The sequence below is a fragment of the Adiantum capillus-veneris genome, chromosome 11, assembly GCF_014529385.1.
Source record: "Adiantum capillus-veneris isolate H3 chromosome 11, ASM1452938v2, whole genome shotgun sequence".
In the NCBI taxonomy this organism is placed as follows: Eukaryota; Viridiplantae; Streptophyta; class Polypodiopsida; order Polypodiales; family Pteridaceae; genus Adiantum; species Adiantum capillus-veneris.
Window position 1 is genome coordinate 62905309 of NC_140941.1, and position 16860 is coordinate 62922168.

General features: G+C 39.8%; 1 protein-coding gene across 1 annotated transcript; it reads right to left on the reverse strand.

Annotated features, from left to right (window-relative positions):
• Window positions 1–8534: 8534 nt before the first annotated feature.
• Window positions 8535–10641, reverse strand: LOC147447336 (pentatricopeptide repeat-containing protein At2g13600-like). Its single transcript, XM_086523170.1, has one exon. It carries the CDS (start codon window positions 10474–10476, stop codon window positions 9079–9081), a length of 1398 nt encoding a protein of 465 aa, XP_086379296.1. The 5' UTR covers window positions 10477–10641; the 3' UTR covers window positions 8535–9078.
• Window positions 10642–16860: the final 6219 nt, after the last annotated feature.

The following is a 16860-nucleotide window of genomic DNA, read 5'->3' on the forward strand; positions in this document are numbered from 1 at the left end:
TGAAGTCAAAGATGACAAAATCGTTTGACATGAAAGACATGGGTGAGGCAAGTCATATACTTGGTATGCGCATTGAGAGAGATAGATCAAAGAAGTTAATTTGGCTATCTCAAACAGAGTATATTGACAAGGTTTTGCAACGTTTCAATATGGAGAAGGTAAAGGCATTGAGTGTTCCATTGCCACCATATGTGAAACTTTTCAAACAAGATTGTCCTGTGTCTGAGGAAGAACAGGCTGAAATGGATAAGATTCCATATGCGTCTGCAGTGGGTAGTTTGATGTATGCAATGATTGCTACTCGCCCAGACATTGCATTTGCAGTGGGAGTAGTAAGTCGATACATGTCAAACCCAGGCAAGAAACATTGGGAGGTAGTGAAAGGAATATTGAGATACCTGAAAGCTACAAAGAGTATGCGTATATGCTATGGGAGTCAGGAGCTAAGTGTAAAGGGTTTTACAGACTCAGATTATGCAGGTGACTTAGACAACCGAAGGTCTACGTCAGGGTATGTCTTTACATTGGCTGGTGGAGCAGTATCATGGCGTTCTAGATTACAAGATTGTGTTACTCAGTCTACTATAGAGACTGAATATGTTGCAGCATCAGAGGCATGCAAAGAATCAATTTGGCTTAATCGACTAGTAACAGATTTGGGAATCAAAGAAGAGATGCATGTGTTATATTGTGATAGTCAAAGACTTGCTATACAATTGGCTCGCAATCCAGTTTATCACTCAAGACAAAGCATGTGGATGTGAAGGTATGTACACATATTCTTTTGTTAAAACCTAATAAGAACTCACTATGCTCTACACATTACAATAGAGCGATTTTACCATATCGTCGTGCTCTTCTTCTCGCACTCTCTCTCGCGTCGCACTTCCGCTCGTACTCCTTCATACAATAGGTTAAGCTTAGATGATTACAGGAGTGAATGTTTACATGGTGAATCTAGAAGCTAAGAGCTCGTAAACCAAAAGTGTTTAGAGAGCCAAAAGCCAAAAAGCCAAGAAGCCCGGTTATAGTGTAGCGGGTTCTATTTATAGCTCTGAGGAGTTACTACAATAACTGCCTGCGATACTTACTGTCAGTGTAGTTGTTCCCGCTTCCCGTTGGCCAGCCTTCTAACGGGCAGTTCCTGCTGCTGGGACTGTCCTCGCCTTCTACAATATCCGATGACACGTGTTTGGTTGGGGTGTGTTATGTAGCCAAAAGAGAAACTTTAATGATAGGACGTCCATTGTGCATATAAGGCACATGGTGGAGCTACAAAGAAGTGTTGCACCACAATGCAAGATGGAGGTGTGCCTACAAAACTCCTCCCCTTTCTCTCGCATTGTGGCATGGAAAACTTGTTATTATGTCATCACACGGTAGGAGTGGTGTGCCTTCTAACCCCCTCCCTTGTTTTGTGTTGTGTTACATTTTTTCTCGTGACACAATGTGAACTAAGGAGAGTAGCTAGGTGAGACCCCTCTATATCATTTTGTAGTACGACAAGTGCTTGAGTGTTATCTTGGCCCCATCCTCCCCCAACTTGATTGAGTCGCAACATGCTCGTGCATGAGAATGTTGCTATGTGTTCTTCATGTGCGGTGGTGCACATTTTTCAAGGCAATACACCTCCCACAATGGATGAGACTCAGAAATGCACTCAACATCTTTCCAATATCCCACAATTCATAATGATGATGATGTCTACCTGTATATATAATGTCTATTTTTTCGTAAAGTCCATTGTTGTTAGACCTTTGTCCTCCACTCTCACAGCTATCTCTTGTGCTCCTACTCTCTTATTGGTCATTTTCTTCCTTTTTATTTCACATTTTTATTTTCTACAAAACTTTGGGCTTCTCATGGATCACACAAAGAAGATAGAAAGGAAGGTGTACACGCAACCCAGTCAACCATCTTTTTCTCATATTGCAAGCAAAAGTCATGCAGAGTTGAAGGTATGATCAGAACCAAAGCATTCTACTTAAGCTCCTCAAACTCCAAAGGCATATATCTCTCGCTATCCTTAAGCTCATTTTTTAGAGAGTTGTGTATGAAATCTACAAAAGAGCCAACCTCAATTTCAGGTAGGCTAAAAGCACAATGGGTTACCTACACGAGGCAATCAAACACTTTCTCATTGATATTTTTCAAAATAGTATGTTCTGATAGCCCATGCCCACAAAGTTACTGTGATTCTCTAGAATATCATTTCCCTAATGTTATTGCAATTTAGAAACGACAAGACCCTTGCACTAGTGATAATTTCGATAGAAAAATGGACAACATTTTGATGATCTCATCGATAAGTTAAGTGAAGGTAATGTATATGAGTAAAACTTAGCAAACTTATGGTATATGTTTGAACGTGTAACGGAGCCAAGAATCTATAGATGAAGAATCTTACACTCAATCAAAAGATAGAGAGATAGAAAAGGCCATTGATGAAGCGACAAGGAAGCCCTTGTCTTTCTTGGTCTCTATTTTGACATTGCCCTTTTTGCGTGGGGATGCATTTTGTAGTTTCTCTTGGTCTCTAAGAGATTATCATATTGTGAGACGGTACTAGGGAGCTAATATATCAAATTATAAATTTTGGTTTATGGTATGTGAAATTCATTTTTTAAAGCTAGGTTTCTAATTCAAAAATGTTTAGTCCTTTGATCGAAGTGTTTTCTACTTGTAGCATGCCATTCTCTAACCTTCTTTGGAATATTCAATTGGTGGTGCTCACGTCATATTGCACCTCCTTGATCGATGTCATTGATTGCATTGACAAAATTTTACTTTTAGCTTATAAACAGAAAAGAGTAAGTGTTGTGTTTTTTTTGTCACTGTCTAGATATTGTGTCTACTCTAAAAAGTAGTTAAATTTCATTCTTTGGTGCAAATAGTTTTCATTGGAGACTTGTTGGATAGAACATGGAGCAACAGCATTGCTACCTTGAAAATTTTATGCACAGGTTTCATGAAATTGTCCAAAGGTAACTATATTTTATTTAGTTTTGCAATTTTGATGCAACAAGCTATCACCCACAGCTTAATCTTGCAAGTTTGCTTAGAAAATTGTGGCTATCTCAGAAGCATTCACCCAAGAGAACCTCTAGGACAACATGTGAATTTTGAGTTGCAAAAGGTGCCGAAATAGGACGACATGAATTTTTGTGGATAGAGAGCTCTTGAAAATGAAAAGCTATTGTTGGAGCCCATTTCATAGAAGTGTAAGTATAATCTTTTTTTTTTGTAATGGGTGAGAAATTATCTTTTATTATAGTTAGTGAGGATAGGGAATTGTTTTGCAGGCTAGGAATGTGGCCAATTATTATAATGCTTATGTTGAGGTCTTTGGTTTGACAATGGCCAAAAATATGATTAATCTTATGGATACCTTACTCAATGGAGCCACGATGAATCTGTCCCACCACAACCAAGGCCACAACCACGGCCTCCACCTTGGAGGTACAAAGAGGATCTTTGAGAAACACAGCAAGAGCTTGCAGAGGCCTTGCTCACCGTCTTGATCAGTCTACTTCTAGCTTTCTGCCACAGTTAATTTACGGAGCATGAGAAAGCCACTTCACAATTCTCTTCTCAAGCCGCCTCAGTCCATCAACCAACATTCTCATGCTTTTTTGTTCGCTTTCTTCCTCATGATACTTTTGCACTCTTCCTCACGCTTTGCTACGCATCAACCAACACTCCAAACGTCTCCTCAGCATGACTCAATTGCTCATGCTGATGAAGCTACTCCTTCACTGGCTTGCTCACCTTCCATTCCTATTGCCTCTCCCTCTATACATCCCCAAAGCGAGACCTTGAATTCTACTGGTGATTATCAAGCTCAAGAAAAATCCCCCAGTAATGTAGATGAGAGGTGAAACTCAATGTATTTCATTGGACAATACAATGTTCATGATTTTACCCAATGTAAAGACAATTTGATTCAAAATTTAAAAAAAATAGTACTCAGATTATGTTTGCAAGATAATTATTTTTGCATTGACGTGTGTATAATATTACAAAAGTGTTATCTACAACTCCAGTACAAAATTGAATGTCAAAGCATCACGGTGCTTTATCTGAGCTGCCTTCTTGGATTAGGAGTTACATTGTTAGTTGTTCATTACTTATCTGTGTGCATATATCTTCGTCGCCTTTCTCTCAGGGATCTACACAATATTTTTGCGCATAAGATAATATTTTTGCATTGACGTGTGTATGATATTTACAAAAGTGTTATCTACAACTCCGTTACAAAATTGAAGGTCAAAGCATCACGGTACTTTATCTGAGCTGCCTTCTTGGATTAGGAGTTACATTGTGCTACGATTAGTTGTTCATTACTTATCTGTGTGCATATATCTTCGTCGCCTTTCTCTCAGGGATCTATACAATAGAGTTATTCCAGAATATAGATTAAATCTAAATATTGTAACAATGACAATAGTGAAGGAATAAATGTAACAACAATGTAAACATGCAGAATATACTATCTTTTACATGTTATACTAGAAAAATTATTTTGAAGGCAAGTTCAAGTTAACCTCATTCTCCAAGTCCTCACGAACCTATCGTAGTGCGACATTACCTCGAGTGCTAAGAACTGTCACTAGGTCAAGTCCACACCACACCTCAAGCGTCCTCAAAGGATTACTAATGTCATTAGTCAAATCCTAGTCCACAACTACCAAATGACCATTCACTCAATGTAACCTTATGTAGTGGAAGGAAGCTATGAAGTTCTAAGAGGCTATCATGTCCTTAGACATGATACACTTCTTCTTTATCTTGCACAAGAGAATCTTGAATATCTTAATAATCATCTAAAAAATCAAAACATTTATCTCGCTTGTAGATAAGTATAGTACCAGTCTTCTTGAGCTCCTCATCATGAAAAAATTCAATAAACACATGCATGGGTATGAAGATGGAGACACGTACCATACGAGTCCCTACATTCGATCTTAAACACTTCTGTATTTTTTGATGGAGCTTTAGTTGTGGGATATGTTGCAGTGTGTCAAAGCCAAACGCACACTGAATAGCATTGTAAAGGAGGTCGTTGAAGAATATCCCCCTTTTAGCTTGCACTCTTTTAGCACTAATGTTGTAGAGAAGCTCACCCACCGATGCATAGAATGCATCAAATATGTCCATTACACATTCCACCGACTACGAGTCTTGTTTGTCCAAGGGATAGATAATTGCAAAGATCAAGTTAATCATACAATACATGAGTGAACAAAAAAACCTCTCCATAGTATGGTCAATTAGGTGGAAACTCTAGTGGTGTAAGTGTTCAATGAGGACCTCCTTGATTGTCTTGCGCGTTTGTGATAAGTGAAATTAACCCTACCTTTGTAACTAATAAAAAACTCATTTCTTATGCATTTTCTTGTCCTTATTTGTAGGAAAACCCAGCTTCCAATGGTGATGGTGGTGGACAACCATTGACCATTGTCAAATCAAAGTTGTTGAATAGTTGTGACTAACTTAATATTTGCAGATAGTTGTCAAGGTCTTCTGCTCTATATTTGTACTTCTTCTACGGCCTTAAGATATACATCACAAGAGAGAGAGAGAGAGAGAGAGAGAGAGAGAGAGAGAGAGTTTAGTAATGTAGTTGAGCACAAAGAGGATGAAGTAGAATGTAAATAGAATAGTTAGTTGAGCACAAACAAATGGAAATGAGCGAGAGAACCATGAAATCTTTCATATCGAAAAAGTGTATTTGCATTGAGTGTGATTTATATATAGCACATTTGTTTTGAATTCGGTTTTGATAGAAGAAAGATTTGAGCAAATTACAATGTCTATTATAATTAAAAATAAAATTTATTTTTTAAAAATTGTACAAAATTAAAATAGAAATAAGAATAATCCAAGCTACCATTATCGTAGCATGCCATCCATTGATCGTGCAACATTCTCTCTTTAGAGGAGGCATCAACATGTGTCCGGGGGAGGGAGTGTATTTGCATTGAGTGTGATTATATATAGCACATTTGTTTTGTATTTGATTTTGATAGAAGAAAGATTTGAGCAGATTACAAAGTCTATTATTATTAAAATTAAATTTTATTTTTTAAAATTGCAAAAAATTAAAGGTGTCCAGGGGAGGGAGCCGGAATCCTTCCCCGTTTTATGATAGTATAGATATAGATAACTCCGCGGGAGCCCAAATCCCTCCCTCTTTTATAATAATATAGATATAGATATAGATATAGATGACTCCACCATGGCTGCGCACCCACTTTATGGGGGTTGTCAATAGCGTTGTTGAATGAACAAAGAGACAGGGGGAGGGTGATCTTCTTGGGAGGCTAGCTGCCCATGTTAGTAGGTGTCGTGCTTGTGTTGGTATGCATAGAGCTAAGAAGACGAAGAAGAAGAAGAAGAAGAGATTGTAGGAACAGTTTAAATCTGTCTCATATAACTTCAACTCAAGGCTTGTTTTGGTCGAAAGGACACACCAGCTTTCTCTTCAGAAGAGAAGTTTAAACGAAGTAGATGCCGCTGGGTTTTGAGCCCGGGTAACCCAGACATCTTCAATAACGTCTCTCGCAACAGCAGAGTGAAGGCAGCAAATGTGCCCACCAAAAATAAGAGGGATCATTTAATGGTTTTTATGGCATATGCCCACATATCAAAATGCAGGTCACATACACAGATAGAGAAAGCATTTATTTGGTGTTGATGAGAGCCTTGATCATGTGAAGGGCCTTCAAGTTTCTAGATTATATTTTGCATTTGACACCAACTCAATGGTCCCACGTGACACCATGGCCATATTTCTGCCATAGACCAATGCCTAGGGTCAATGACAAGATTATGGCTATGGTGTGGCACCAGTCAGTCATGTCGGACTCCAATGGTCGGAAGATAATCACAAGATTTACTTAGTTTCATGGCTTTTCACTATCCCCACCTAGAAATTGGTAGTGGTAGCCCTTTCAAATTCTTGGGGGCATCTTCTCCCTAATTATTTGGTTCTTCAACTGTAGGCTGTCTGCTAGTCTCTTCGTGTTGATAGGCGAGTAATGGTTATCAAAACTGGAGGCAGCTTCCTGCTTGCATTTTTCAATCTCAAGTTGGCAATTTAGGCTTTGGTCTTAGAGCAAGGTGTCTTTAGCAAGTCATGATTGGTGGTAAACCTTTAACAACTAGCTTTGTCGGCCAAGACCAGCACTGCACAAGAAGATTTAGAAATGTTCTCATGTAGGAAAACAGAGTCGTTTTCAGTGTTTTTCATACAATGCATAACATCATGAGCTTCTGCTCGAGAGGCACCGCATACCTAGCTAGGTACGATTGGGGGCAGGGAACTACGCCCCCCCCCCCCCATCGGGCCGGCGGTCCCCTGCCCCCAATCGCACCTAGCTAGGTATACGGTGCCTCCCTCACAAAAGCTCATGATGTTGAGGTAAGTCACAATGTGGGAATTATTGTGAGAATTTCTCCAAAACTTCTTGTGCTGACAAAGAATGTTTATCTTTCACCGGTTAAAATTGGCTGGCTCCATTCCAAGCTTGCCTTCCAGGCAATTGGCAAAACGTTACATGTTTCAGAGCATAAACCAACAAATCCTTCAAATTTTAACCTAAGCTTTTTGAAAACTAGCCAACCTAGGTTCATTTCTTGCTAGTGATTAGCCACATTTGCACCCTCATCTCTGTGGAAAATGATAACTGGACATTCCAAGCCATTGCATAAGGTGTCAAGATACTTTTGTTGGCACTGCCGTTCGGTAAAAAGGGAGGGTATCTGCCAAGGGAGTTTCAACCTGTGTATAGCAAAGTACCCTTGACATTTTAAAAGGGATGTTTTATTTTTCTCCCCCTTAATCTAGAATTTCTCATATTCTCTCTCTCCAACCAACCAAAGTGAAAGTGCTCCAGATGCCTTGTTTCCTAAGATAATTGGATCTATATCATGATTGGTTGAACCACAGTGTCTGTCTCCAGCTGCCTTGTTTCCTAAGACAATTGGATCTTTATTATGATTGGTTGAAGCACTGCAGATACTGCACATGTCATTTCAAGAGAAGTCGATAATCAATTGTATGCTCGTCATATTGCGGGCCTGTCCTATGTGACCTCTTATGTTGCAAGGTCAGACAGCCTGCATAAACATATTCTTCCTGATGGTCAATCTATCATTGCATACGAGTACATCTTCATGATATGCACAGCAAAAAAAATTGGGATGGCAATAGAAGCAATCAATCCACCGCTTTGAGACCTCCCAAAGAGCCTCCCAAACAGCCGTATATTGAATGCTTACTTCCGTGTAACGCATGAGCATCTCTTTCACATGCTGCTTCAAATCCAGACTATGTTCAACTTCCGATTGCAATGTTTCGAATGTACAGGAAGCAAAGCTGAAGAGCCCATCTTCGATGGAGGATGCACAACAATCTTTTGCAAGTTTGAGGCTAAAGGGATACAGAATGCATGGTTGGGAAGTTAGTGGTATGCCGGTCTCCCCTTTGCAAGGCCTTGCCCTAGGACCTCTACCCATGTGGCTGTACTTACAGCGTGCCCTTGCTCGTGACCTTTGTCACGACCCTTGTCCCGACAATAAGCGTTCTTTCAAAATCTGCAACAGCCTGAAATAGGTTCCACAATCTGTGTGCATGAGCAACTGTTGAGATAGCAAAGCCCTCCAAGCGGGGTATACCCCTGCATCCTGGAATCTATGAACATCGCTTGCAAGTTATACCTTGTGATATGGTGCATATCTATACCTTACCTTGGCAACTACTTCAAGCCATGTCAACTCTAGTGATGTCCAGTCGCAGACCAGCTTTCAGCATATAAGAAGAGATCACAGTAGTACACTATAGCAACATGGAAACCCCATTTCGGGGCCTATCAGATCGGAAACTCTGTTTCCAAAGTCACCCGTTTCTCGTTTCTCTTTTTCTGTTTCTTAATAAACTTCTGGAGTTACATACAAAATATAGCTATAAGAAGCCGGTTCTAGTCTATTCCATTGCAAAGAGCAAGCCATTTCTGGCTAAGATGTCCTTGCCAGCAGCCAGTGTCCTTTCCGTTTCCCGTTCCATGTAACTATGAACTACAACCAAGCTTCATTTTCTAATCTCATGGCCTCAATCCGGTCTGCATCTGCCCGCATGCCAGCAGCTGCAAAAATCTCACGCATGTACACATAAACAACAGCAGACCTTCTGTCCAACCGTACAGCATGCTTGAAGGCAAATATTCCTATCGACACATTTCCCCATTTTTTGGAAGCACCCAACAGAGCAAACCATACAGGACGGTAATCTGAAGACGGCATCTTTCTTATCAATTCTATGGCTCTTTCAAAGAAGCCAGCACGGCCATAGAGATCAACCATGCAAGTGTAGTGCTCTGGTTTAGGAATGATGCCATAGCGCGTGCTCATACTCTTGAAATACACCTGACCATCGTCGACTAAACCAAGATGACTGCATGCATTAAGCACGACAACAAAAGTTATTACCGTTGGGTCTACGCTTTCCCCTACCATTCTGCTAAATAAGACAAAAACAGCATCATGCCTTCCGACATCGGTGTATCCTGCTATAAGGGCATTCCATGTCACTACATCTCGAAAAGGAAGACTACTAAACACATTTTGGGCCTTTGAAAGTGCACCACACTTAGCATACATGTCGATTAATGCAGTGCCAAGCACACAATCCTCCGCAAGCAGCCCCTCTTTGACAATTTCTGCATGAACTTTTACACCCTTCTCGGTAGCTCCTCTGCTGCCGCATACTGGCAAGATGCAAAGCAACGTAACAGGATCCGCAGAAAGGCCCTCCTGTTGCATCTTCTCATAACAATCGAGTGCTTCCTCACTGCGTCCACACTGTGTATATCCAGCAATAAGCGCATTCCATGAGACTACATCATGGAAAGGAAGCTCATCAAACACCTCTCTTGCTCTTGAAGGAGCACCTGATTTAAAGTACATGTCGAATAGAGCATTCCCAAGTACAATATCATCCCCAAGCAAACCCCTCCTCACAATTTCTGTGTGTAAGGCTATGCCTCTTTCAGCTGCTCCCATGTCGGCACATGCCTTCAATAGGCAGGCATAGGTAATTGCATTGGGGAAGAGGCCTTTGCTTTGCATGCAATCAAAACAACGTAGGGCTTCCTCACCATGCCCATGTTGGGCATATGCAGTGATGAGAGCAGTCCACGATACGATGTCATGATCAACAAGATCATCAAACACTTGTTGTGCATGTGCAAGTTTGCCACATTTGGCATACATATTGATAAGCGTGCTACCGAGATTATGATGTGCATTAAGCGAGCCTTTTCGGATGACGATAGCATGTAGTATGATCCCTGTGCTGAGATCCTTCTGCTTAGCACAGTCCTTAAGAAAGACCACCAGAGCCTCATCCCTTGTGGATTGTGGAAAAAAGCCTCTCAAAGAGCAATGTTCCGATAGCTGCAGATGTAGAATCTTCATTTAACGCCTACCCATCATGTCTTTGCTTGGCTCTCTCGAGCTCAAGATACATGAGAACATGAGGAAATCTGTCACGGTAATATCTTTTCTACACAGTCCCCGTGCTACGCCCATGCTGTGCGTTTCACTATGAACGACGAGCAGTGTTCGGGAAAATCATTTTTCCAAACATACTTGAAATTCCTTTCTTTGATTTTGTCAAGCGAAAATTTTAAAAAATTAGGTTATTTTTTCAAGTTTTTACACTATTTTTCTCTGTTTTTGAGGCGGAATTTCTCCATTTCCCCTTGCCCTCAACTGAAATTTTTGAAACTGAAAACGACACGAAATTAAGTTGAGACACATTTTTCCCCAACACTGACAACGAGCAAGAACAACTTTTTTTAAATAGCAATTCGCACATATCCCGTGCGAAACCATACAGACATACATGAGAGCTACGAGGGTTGCGACCGCACTCGAACCCATAACCCAAATCACGACGATCGAGTGCTCAACCAACCGAGCTAGCTCCTTTGGACAAGATCAAGATTAGTCATGGCAACTATGTTAAATAAGTCATACGTAGTAAGCTTTTAACTATCACCAATCTAAATTTTAATGCGAGATTTGTATTACTTAAGTCATACGAAGTAAGCTTTTAACCATTGCCAATCTAAATTTTAATGTGAGATTACTCATAGCAACTACTAGTATATGACCCGCGCGTTGCTGCGGGCGACGAAGAAGTAAGGCTGGACAGTAGAAGAAGAGCTGAAAAAGAGCCTTTTTTGGGTGGAACACCTAAGGTATACACTATTTTGTCAACACCAAAGGGTGGAAAAGTACTTAGAACCCTCTTCAACCACCACCTTAAGGTTTACACTTAGGCGACCCAAGACTCTAACCATACCATTGCAAAACCTTAGTAGAGCACCATAGAACTCAAAAAATTGAAGGGTTCTTTTTCAACATGTAATTGTTGTTTACTCTCCTTGTTTGGGGATGGGGGTGGGGGTGGGGGTGGGGGTGGGGGTGGGGGAGTGCTCGTTTTGTGTCATGCATCAGCATTGGTTGCATCGCCTATCGTCATGCAGTATGACTTCACTCTCATTGGATGTGCAAGGAGACTCACAGCTGCCGCCACCCAATCTGATCCTAGCATGAGGCCCAGTTTTAGGATCCCTATCCCAAAAAGGTGACAACAGCATGTGTAAATTTTCTAAGTGCATCGAATTCAAGGTAGTGACAAGCGTATCTTTTATGCTTCATTACCTTATCAAATCCTAAGTGGTAATAAGGTTTTCCACTAACTATCAATAGTGACATCTTAAGTAGAAGGACGTAAGAAATGACATTCCTCCATCTACAAAGTCTCAAAACACAACCCAATCAAGCTCTCCCCATCCAACTCCCCTAATTAAATTTTAGAGGGTGCTCATAACCATGGGACCTCTGCAAATAGCTGGTGCATCTTTTTTCTTTAGAAAACCCATTGACATGCAACGTATTCCATAGTTCTCAAGAGGAATTATTTTGAATAAGAATCCAACTTAGGACAGCCTTGAAGGTTCATCATTGTAGGAATCAAAGGGACCTAAACTTCAACATCTAGAAGTCCTACTTTGATTCCACACTTGAAAGCCAAAGTTACTGCTAGATTCACTACAATGGTGCACTTCCCAACTCCACCTTTCCCAAAAGCTACAGACACAACATCTCCAAAGCAAGGTCTTCTATAGGCATGAGCTCTAAGGCTTCAACGTCTCTCTCTCTCTCTCTCTCTCTCTCTCTCACACACACACACACACACACACACACACAAAGGCAGGTGGACCATTGTAGGTGTCTAAGTCAAGATGCGTGTACGTGTTGCAAGCACAGCAAGCCCTTGCAATAGGATGCGAGGATGGAAAACTAGCGTTGCATGCGCTAAGCGATGTACATTCCATTATTTCTCCAGCCTCTTTAAGAAAAGTAATACATGTACCAGTTTTAACACATGGAAGCCTCTAGTGCTCAAGGAGTTTTCAAGCTCTATTATAAAGAGTATGGGTAGACTATTTTTCTTATGCAAGTTTTCCAATGTTTTGGAGAAAAGTTTTTCTTAAGGAGCACCTTTAATTTTCATCAGAAGCGTTTTGTTTCTTTAAAGTAGCATTGCCTTTAATTTATTTTTTTTCGAGCATTGTCTTCAATATGCAGTAGCAATGCTTTTGTCTGTATAAAGGATTTGTTTGTGTTTATGAATTCTAGAAAAAACCTAAGCTAAGTTTAATCCCACCTACAATTTTTGAAATTCACCTATAAAACCTAAATTTGAAGGCGAGAATTGTGTAACTGCGGCAAGTACTTGAGAAAAGTCAAGTTTAGTCTAGTTTCACCTATGTCTAAATTCTAAATTTGAAGGCACAAAAACCTAAAAAGCCTATAGAATTTAGTGCAAAAACCCTCAAATATAAGCAACTCAACTCTAAAACTTCTCATATTCAAATTTTCAAAGTTTGTGATAAAGAGGATTGTGTATCCATCATCCAAAGAAGCTAGCTTGGTTGGTTTAGTACTCAATTTTTGTGACCCGGATCATTGGTTCAAGTGCGGTTAGGCAACCGGCGACCCTATACGCTCATAAGGTCGTTTGGTTCAATTCGCATGGGATTTGTGTGATTGGAATAGAAAAAGGTTTTTACACTAAATTTCTCTAGGCTTTGTAGATCTTATATCCTTCAAAGTTATAATTTAGAAGTAAAACTAAAAATTGTAGTTGGGATTACACTAAACCTAGGCTTTTTCAAGCACTGACCGATAAACAATCCTTCAATTTACCTCTAAAATTTCTCATATCTAAGAGCATAATTAACAAATAAGACAATTTAGAGTAATCCCATATGCAAAATTTTCAAGTTTGTGGTAAAGAGGATCGTGTATTCTCAAAAAACCCAAGTTTACTGTGATCGCAACTACAAATTTTTAAGTTTACCTCTAAATTCTAAATTTAAGGGAGAGAAAAGATAAAGGTTTGAAGTCGCATTTGTGGCACCCGACCATAGAGGAAGAGACAACTCGCGTTGGGGCGATTTGCACAAGGATCCGCCTCATGAGATGAGCACACCTTTGGTCGCCTTCATTGTTAACCATGTTCCCACCGTTTAACCACATTCCTACATATGAGAAATTTTAGAGAGACTTTAAAGGTTTTTATACTAAATTTCCCTAAGCTTTCTAGGTTTCTCACATATAAATTTAGAATTAAGAGGTAAACCTACAAAAATTCAATCACTAAATTGCTTTCTTTGTTAACCACTCTCTAACATATGATAAAAATTAGAGGTAAAATGAAAGTTTCTACACTAAATTTCTCTGGGTTTTGTCTCTATGTTGCTATGGGAGCAAGATCTTGGTGGGAGATTTTTGTGTGTGTGTGTGCATGCGCGCGTGCGCAATACTGCTCGGTCTCTCTTTGCCTCTCTCCCTCTCTCTATCTGCATGAATTGGTAACACAAGTGTTCTCGCTATCTCTTTCTCTCTTGAGTACTTCTAATAGTGCTTTTAAAAAACCTAGGTTTAGTGTACAATCCCACATACAAAGTTTAGAATTTACCACTAACTTTTAAATTTGAAGGTGAGGAAACCTACAAAATTTTAGAGTTTTTTTTGTAAAACCTTTTGATATAGTCATTTTACCTATTTTTCCGATGCTTGTGCGACTCACCGCGATGCGAGTCAATATAGTCAGTTTATCTATTGCCCGATTGCTTGAAAAAACCTAGGTTTAGTGTACAATCCCACATACAAATTTTAAGATTTAACACTAAATTCTAAATTTGAAGGTGAGAAAACCCACAAAATTTAGAGAGTTTTTTTGGAAAACCCTTTCAATATAGTCAATTTACCTTTTGCCATGATGCTTGTGGAAATCACCGTGATGTGAGTCGATATAGTCAATTTATGTATTGTAACGATACTTGCATGAATCACCTCAATGCAAGTTGTCCTTTCTCAGCTATGGTTAGCTGCCACAAATCATCGACTATCGTGGAACGTGACTTTGAACCTTTCTCTCTGCTACCTATGGGAGTAAGATCTTGGCGGGAGAATTTTGCATCTCTCTCTCTCTCTCTCTCTCTCTCTCTCTCTCTCTACTGGTGAGAGCACTACTACTTAGCCTCTATTTGTCTCTTTGCATCTCTCTATCTTCGTGCATTGGCAACACAAGTACTCTTGCCCTCAATTTCTCTCTTGAGTACTTCCAATAGTGTTTGAAAGAAACCTAGGTTTAGTGTAATTCCACTAACAAATTCTAGATTTACTGCTAGGTTTTGAATTTGAACGTTAGAGAACCTACAAAAATTAGAGATATTTAGTGTAAAAACCTTTCAATATAGTCAATTTACCTTTTGTCCCATTGCTAGTGTGAATCACCCCAATGTGAGTCATCCCTTCTCAGCTTCGGTTGACCACCATGAACGATCGGATGTTGTACTCGAACCTTTCTCTCTCTTGCAAGATCTTGGTAAGATCTCTCTCTCTCTCTCTCTCTCTCTCTCTCAACTGGTGAGAGCACTACTGGTCAGCCTCTAGAGGCTTTGTCTCTTTGCCTCTCTCCCTCTCTGTGCACTGGCAACACAAAGTTCTCTCTCCATCTCTTTCTCACTTGAGTACTTCCAATAGTGCTTGAAAAACAACCTAGGTCTAGTGTAATTCAACCTACAAAATTTGACATTTACCCTACTAAATTTTAAATTTAAAGGGGAGAAAACCTACAGAATTTAGAGAAATTTAGTGTAAAAGCCTTTCAATATAGTCAATTTAACTATTGACTTGTTGCTTTGATGCTTGTGCTAATCACCATGATGTTGCCACTAAATTAATATAAATTTCAACACAAGAAAACGTACAAAATTTAAAGAAATTCAGTGTAAAAATCTTATAGTCAATCTAACTATTGCCCCGATGCTTGTTCTAATCACTCTGATGGGAGTCATCCCTTCTCGGTTAGTCGCCATGAACCATCGGCTATCATTGAATGCAACTTTGAACCTTTCTCTCTACTGTCTATGCGAGTACGATTTTGGCGGGAGTTTTTTGCCCTTCTGTGTGTGTGTGTGTGTGTGTGCGCGCGCGCGCAAGAGCACTACATCTTAACCTCTCTTCCTCTCTTTGTCTCCATGTAGCAGCACCACAAGTGTACAATCCCACATACAAAGTTTAGAATTTACCACTAACTTTTAAATTTGAAGGTGAAGAAACCTACAAATTTTTTTTGTAAAACCTTTTGATATAGTCATTTTACCTATTTTTCCGATGCTTGTGCGACTCACCGCGATGCGAGTCAATATAGTCAGTTTATCTATTGCGTGATTGCTTGAAAAAAACCTAGGTTTAATGTACAATTCCACATAGAAATGTTAAGATTTAACACTAAATTCTAAATTTGAAGGTGAGAAAACCCACAAAATTTACAGAGTTTTTTTTGGAAAAACCTTTCAATATTATCAATTTACCTTTTGCCATGATGCTTGTGGAAATCACCGCGATGTGAGTCGATATAGTCAATTTATGTATTGTCACGATAGTTGCATGAATTGCCTCAATGCGAGTTGTCCTTTCTCAGCTATGGTTAGCCACCACAAATCATCGACTATCGTGGAACGTGACTTTGAACCTTTCTCTCTGCTACCTATGGGAGGAAGATCTTGGTGGGAGAATTTTGCATCTCTCTCTCTCTCTCTCTCTCTCTCTCTCTCTCTCTCTCCCTCTCTCTCTCTACTGGTGAGAGCACTACTACTTAGCCTCTATTTGTCTCTTTGCATCTCTCTATCTTCGTGCATTGGCAACACAAGTACTCTTGCCCTCAATTTCTCTCTTGAGTACTTCCAACAGTGTTTGAAAGAAACCTAGGTTCAGTGTAATTCTATCGACAAATTCTAGATTTACTGCTAGGTTTTGAATTTGAAGGTGAGAGAACCTACAAAAATTAGAGATTTTTAGTGTAAAAACCTTTCAATATAGTCAATTTACCTTTTGTCCCATTGCTAGTATGAATCACCCCAATGTGAGTCATCCCTTCTCGCTTTGGTTGACCACCATGAACGATCGGATGTTGTACTCGAACCTTTCTCTCTCTTGCAAGATCTTGGTAAGATCTCTCTCTCTCTCTCTCTCTCAACTGGTGAGAGCACTACTGGTCAGCCTCTAGAGGCTTTGTCTCTTTGCCTCTCTCCCTCTCTGTGCACTGGCAACACAAAGTTCTCTCTCCATCTCTTTCTCACTTGAGTACTTCCAATAGTGCTTGAAAAACAACCTAGGTCTAGTGTAATTCAACCTACAAAATTTGACATTTACCCTACTAAATTTTAAATTTAAAGGGGAGAAAACCTACAGAATTTAGAGAAATTTAGTGTA

Bases quoted from the DNA above. Each gene is read 5' to 3' on its own strand.
- LOC147447336 (XM_086523170.1), bottom strand. From the start codon at position 10,476: ATGAAGATTCTACATCTGCAGCTATCGGAACATTGCTCTTTGAGAGGC.